The sequence below is a fragment of the Mesocricetus auratus genome, unplaced genomic scaffold (genome assembly GCF_017639785.1).
Source record: "Mesocricetus auratus isolate SY011 unplaced genomic scaffold, BCM_Maur_2.0 Super-Scaffold_4256, whole genome shotgun sequence".
NCBI classification, from domain to species: domain Eukaryota; kingdom Metazoa; phylum Chordata; class Mammalia; order Rodentia; family Cricetidae; genus Mesocricetus; species Mesocricetus auratus.
The window spans coordinates 71,869,734-71,875,733 of NW_024429182.1; the positions used below are offsets into that span (position 1 = coordinate 71,869,734).

At 45.3% G+C, this 6,000-nt stretch overlaps 1 protein-coding gene across 6 annotated transcripts in view; it reads left to right on the forward strand.

The window, feature by feature from the left end:
* LOC101825462 (zinc finger protein 689) overlaps nt 1-4,444 on the forward strand; it is a 23,191-nt gene extending 18,747 nt beyond the window's left edge. For all 6 annotated transcript variants that reach the window (XM_040753912.1, XM_040753935.1, XM_040753920.1 and 3 more), the window contains one exon: nt 1,255-4,444. In XM_040753912.1, the coding sequence (XP_040609846.1) occupies nt 1,255-2,438 (1,184 nt within the window). In that variant the 3' untranslated portion in view covers nt 2,439-4,444. The remainder of the gene's footprint in view (nt 1-1,254) is intronic.
* Nucleotides 4,445-6,000: the final 1,556 nt, after the last annotated feature.

The following is a 6,000-nucleotide window of genomic DNA, read 5'->3' on the forward strand; positions in this document are numbered from 1 at the left end:
TACTGGTATTTTTGGTTCTTAATTAAAAATATCATATAGCCATGGGGTGGTGGTGCACACCCTTAATTCCAACACTTGGGAGACAGAGGCAGGCAGATCTCTGAGTTCAGGGGCAGTCTGGTCTACAGAGCGAGTTCTAGGACAGCCAAGAATAACAGAAACCCTGTCTTTAAAATGAAAGTTATATATATATATATATATATGTATATATATATATATTTTTTTTTTTTTGGTTTTTCGAGACAAGGTTTCTCTGTGGCTTTGGAGGCTGTCCTGGAACTCGCTCTGTAGACCAGGCTGGCCTCGAACTCACAGAGATCCGCCTGCCTCTGCCTCCTGAGTGCTGGGACTAAAGGCATGCGCCACCAATGCCCAGCAAGTTATATATATTTTAAAATAAATGTATACATATATATAAACACACGCATATATATTATGTGACATGCATGTGTCTTGGTGGACTGTTTAAGGGACTCTCAGGCTTCCTGCCACACACCCCTCAAAACAGATGGTTAGGTCTGAATGAATGAATGAATGAGTGAACAAATAAAACAAGCCCTGTAAGGATGCTTAGAGTGCTGCTTAGGGGGTGAGTGCTTGACTCACATGTACACCACTTCGGTTTGACTCCCCAGCATTGCATAAATAGGTGTGGTGCCTGCTTGTAATGTTAGCACTTGGGGGGTAGAAGCAGGAGGGTAAGATGTTCAGGGTCATTCCCCACCTTACCTAGTCAGTTGGAGGCCAGTCTAGAGTACATGAGACCCTGTCTAAACAAACAGCCCCCCCCCCACATTGGGAGAAACAGTTTCTACAGGGTAGTTGGGGACAAAGTCTTCTGTGTACCCCACAGAGCTACCCCACAGCTACTAAAAACAAGTTTTTTGTTTGTTTGTTTGTTTGATTATTATTAAGGACAAAGTCTTGTGCGTCTTAGTAAAGCTATGTAGCCAAGGATGAACACTTTTAGTGGTGCAGGATCAAACCCAGAGATTCATGAATTCCAGGCAAGCACTCTGCCAACCAAGCCAAACCCTTAGCTCCCAAATCCTCTGTTTTAAAAGTCAGCTTAACCCCCACCCAATCTTACATGAGGTGGATGTGGAGCTCTAAATGCCAGCCTAACACATTTGTACGCCATTCTTAGCTCTCTGACACCAACAATTGACAGGATCTGAGTGTGTTGGTCTTGTAGCTCTTAACGTTAATAGGCAAGCATACAGCCCGGTATTTAATTTCTCTGTTTCCCCGTAGAAACCAGAACCAGACAGAAGAATGAAGAGAAGCAAGTATTCCCACCGAAAGAAACGCCCCGAAAGGGGAAACGAGGGCGGAAGCCCAGCAAACCCCGGTTGATTCCCAGGCAGACATCTGGGGGCCCCATCTGCCCTGACTGTGGCTGTACCTTCCCTGACCACTCCACCCTGGAGAGCCACAAATGTGCCCAGAATCTGAAGAAGCCCTACCCTTGCCCAGACTGTGGGCGCCGCTTTTCCTACCCGTCCCTGTTGGTCAGTCACCGGCGGGCACACTCTGGTGAGTGCCCCTACGTTTGTGACCAGTGTGGCAAACGTTTTTCCCAGAGGAAGAACCTGTCTCAGCACCAGGTCATACACACAGGCGAGAAACCCTACCACTGCCCTGACTGTGGTCGCTGCTTTCGGCGGAGCCGGTCCTTGGCCAATCACCGGACCACGCATACAGGCGAGAAACCTCATCAATGCTCTAGTTGTGGGCGTCGCTTCGCCTACCCATCTCTGCTGGCTATCCACCAGCGGACACACACCGGAGAGAAGCCCTATACCTGCCTAGAATGCAGCCGTCGCTTCCGCCAGCGCACTGCCCTGGTCATCCACCAGCGCATCCACACCGGAGAGAAGCCTTACCCGTGTCCTGACTGCGAGCGGCGGTTCTCCTCCTCCTCTCGCCTGGTTAGCCACCGGCGTGTGCACTCTGGGGAGCGGCCCTACGCCTGTGAGCACTGTGAAGCCCGCTTCTCCCAGCGCAGCACCCTGCTCCAGCACCAGCTCTTGCACACAGGCGAGAAGCCCTACCCCTGCCCGGACTGCGGACGTGCCTTCCGAAGGAGCGGCTCCTTGGCCATCCATCGCAGCACCCACACAGAGGAGAAACTGCATGCTTGCGAGGACTGTGGCCGCCGCTTTGCCTACCCTTCGCTGCTGGCCAGCCATCGGCGTGTGCACTCAGGCGAGCGGCCCTATGCCTGTGACCTTTGCTCCAAACGCTTTGCCCAATGGAGCCACCTGGCTCAACACCAGCTTCTGCACACCGGGGAGAAGCCTTTTCCCTGCCTTGAGTGTGGCCGATGCTTCCGACAGAGGTGGTCTCTGGCTGTCCACAAGTGCAGCCCCAACACCCCCGATGGTAGCCCTAGACCTGTTATAGGAGGGCCAAGTCAGAGGGGCAGTGCCCTTTAGCATGACAGAGACTTTGGGAGGTCCCTTTACAGGGGGTTCAGGACTAGAAGGAGCTGCCAGAAGTCGTTCAGGGAGGAGCAGAGCTAAAGCCCTGGTCCCCTGCTCCACATCCTGAACTCCAGTGTATCCAGCACACTGGCTGCCTTACAGCGTGTCTAAAGCAGTTATCAGAGAGATGACACCATTCGATTAAAGTTTTCCAAGCTAACCTATCTTAAAATAATGTGGGTGCACCCCCCCCCAGTTTCTTTATGGCTGCCTTCTTAGTTTTTGTGTACAGGTTACATTCAATCAGGAGAACCTCATTTGTGGAAGGCAGAACCTTCCCTGCTCTGCCTTTCTCTCCATATCGTGCGAACAACACTTCTGCCAGGCGATAGGCCACTGCTGAAAGCTACCTCACACGGCAGGCAGGCAGGCAGGCAGGCCGTTTCCTTGTGGGATGGTGCTAACTTTTAGAAGGCTATATGCTGCATTCTCCTTTGAAAACCTGGCCTGAACTTTACCCACATGGTGGCTCTTCAGAAAACCTAATCACAACTGCTTTGTGCTCAAGTTGGTCGTCTGTGTGTGTGTGTAAGAGAGGGGGGAGAGAGAGAGAGAGAGAGAGAGAGAGAATGGTCTTACTGTCTCAAGTGGTCTTTAACTTGTGGTTTAAGTTATTCTCACACCTCAGCCTTCTGAGTAGTTGAAGTGATAGGCTAGTGCTACCACATCTGGCTCTGTCAAGCATTCTTTTTTTTTAAGGTGTATATACGTATTTTAAAGATTTATTTATTTTTACTTTATGTGTTTGAGTGTTTTGCCTGCATGTATATCTATGCACCATGTTTGGGCCTGGTGCCCAAGAGAGGCCAGATGAGGGCATCATGTTCCCTGGGACTGGAGTTACAGATAGTTGTGAGCCACCATGTGAATGTATACAGGAAATCAAACCACAGGCCCTTAGCCACTGAGCCATCCACTCCAGCCTCTCTGGTGAGTCATTCTTTGGAGAGTGGCTCTCGGTTCCCACATGTGAAGTCTCTGAATGTGCTGTTTTTATTGTCTCTTCTGAAGGATCAGACTAAAACGACAGTACCGTAGCATGTACTGTATGCCCCTCCTACCTGTTTTGTTCTTAACTACTCAAGGCAGCACTGATTTGGGGGAATGCCAGTGTGTTGGGTTTCAGACCTCTAAACACCCTAACCTTCTTTTTAGAGATGTGATAAAACCAAATCTTCTTTACCACATTGGAAAATTGGTTCAGGTTGGGTCTGAGGCATCAGCACAGTAAACAGACAGGTTTGATTGTTTTGGGTTTCTTGTTTTTGTTTTTGTATTGAGACAGCGTTTCTCTGTGTATCCCTGGCTGTCCTGGTACTCCCTCTGTAGATCAGGCTGGCTTCAAATTCACAGAGATCCAGAGATCCACCTGCCTCTGCCGAATGCTGGAAATAAAGGCGTGTACCACCACTACGCGTCAAGATGTTTGATTTTTAAGAAAAAGTGGGGGACCTGAACCTAGCAGCAAGAGGTAAACTGGTAGACTTGAGTTTGCTACAGGTAGCTAGTGGCTGGGAAAATCCCTGGGAACTGGGTCTTATGTTTTTCATGGTTTACATTAAATTAAGGGAACAGCATGGAACCTTCCATTGGGACCCATTCTGCTTTTGCTCATAAAGTAAGGGAATTCAAGGAGGGTAGAAGCCTTGTGAGCAGTGTGTTAATTTTGCTTTGCTTCCATGGTACCCACCGACTTAGGTGCTCAAGTGAGTAAGCTTTGGTACCCTTTTACCCTCAGCAGCTGCACCAATGGAATTTCTAAACATGACTCATCTTCCAACAACTGAATGGCATCCTCCTGCAGTTGCCTCTTTCTTTAGGGTGGGGAGCAGATGTAATTACCTCTGTTTAGGTGTTTAGCAAGCTGAGTGTAACCCTTTGTTTCTTCATGGATAAATAAGTAATCTCCGGGGAGGGCCTTGCCAGATAGAGTTTCATTAAAATATTTAATGAATAAATTCTGCTCCTTCTGGAATTAATCTTTACAAAATGTGAATCTAGCTCCTCGGCTGAGAAGAAATTCACTGTTACGATGGAGATTGAACCCGTTAGCCCATGGCCCCTGCTTTTTCCTAGCCTAGAAAATTGTTCATCTCCTTAAAGTTTTCCAGTTTTGTTGAGTACAGGTTTTTGCAGTATGACATGGTGATTCTCTGGATTTCCTCAGTGTCTGTTGTTATGTCCTCTTTTTGTTTCTGATTTTGTTAATTTGAATATTCTCTCTGTATTTTGGTTAGTTTGGATAAATATTGTCTATTTGGTTGAATTTTTCAAATAACCAACTCATTCTTTGTATTGTTTTCTTTGTTTTTATTTTATTGTTTCAGCCCTCAATTTGACTATTTCTTGCCATCTACTGCTTCTGAGTGAGTTTGCTTCTTTTTGATCTGTGGCTTTCAGTTGTTCTGTTAATTCGCTAGTGTGGGATTTTTCCAGCTTTATGTAGGCATTTAATGCTATGAACTTTCCTCTTAACACTACTTTCATTGTGTCCCATAAGTTTGGGTATGTTGTGTGGTCATTTCCATTAAATTTTAGGAAGTCTTTAATTTTTTTTGTTTATTTCTTCCTTAATCCAGTGGTGATTCAGTTGTTAATTCTTCAATTTCTATGGATTTGTGGGTTTTCTGAAATTAATGTTGTTGTTGAATTCTAACTTTAAGCTGTGGTGATCTGATAAGATACATGGGGTTATTCCAATATTTTTGTATCTGTTGAGGTTTGCTTTGTTACCAAGTATGTGATCTAATTTTGAGAAGGTTCCATGAGGTGCTAAGAAGAAGGTGTATTCTTTTGTGTTTGGGTAGAATGCTCTATTGATGTATGTTAAACCCATTTGAGTCATAACATCTGTTAGTTTCCTTATTTTTCTGTTAAGCTTTTGTCTCATAAACCTGTCCAGTGGTGAGAATGGGGTGTTGGTGTTCCACTATTAGTGTATGGGGCTTAATTTATGATTTAAGCTTTAGTAAAGTTTCTTTTACAAATGCAGGAACCCTTGTGTTTGGGGCATAAATGTTGAGGATTAAGTTTTCCTCTTGATGGGTTTTTCCTGTAATGAATATGAAATGCCCTTCTTTATCTTTTTTGATTGATTTTAGTTTGAAGTTTATTTTGTTAGATATTAGTATAGCTACGTCAGCTTGTTTCTTAGGTCCACTTGATTGGAAAATTTTTTTCTCAACCCTTTGCTCTGAGGTAATATCTGTCTTTGAGGTTGAGGTGTGTTTTTTGTATGCAGAAGAAGCATGCATTCTGTCTTCATATCCAGTCTATTAGCCTGTGTCTTTTTATGTGTGAGTTGAGACCATAATGGATATTTATGACCAGTGATTGCTAGTTCCTGTTGTTGTCTTTGTTGTTGGTGATGGCATTGTATGTTCAATTCCCTTCTTTGAGATTTGCTGCTGCAAGCTCATCTATTGCCTGTTTTCTTGTTGGTTGTAGCTGATTTTTTTGGGATGAATTTTTCATTCTAGTATTTTCTGTAGGGCTGAGTTTGTGGATAGGTATT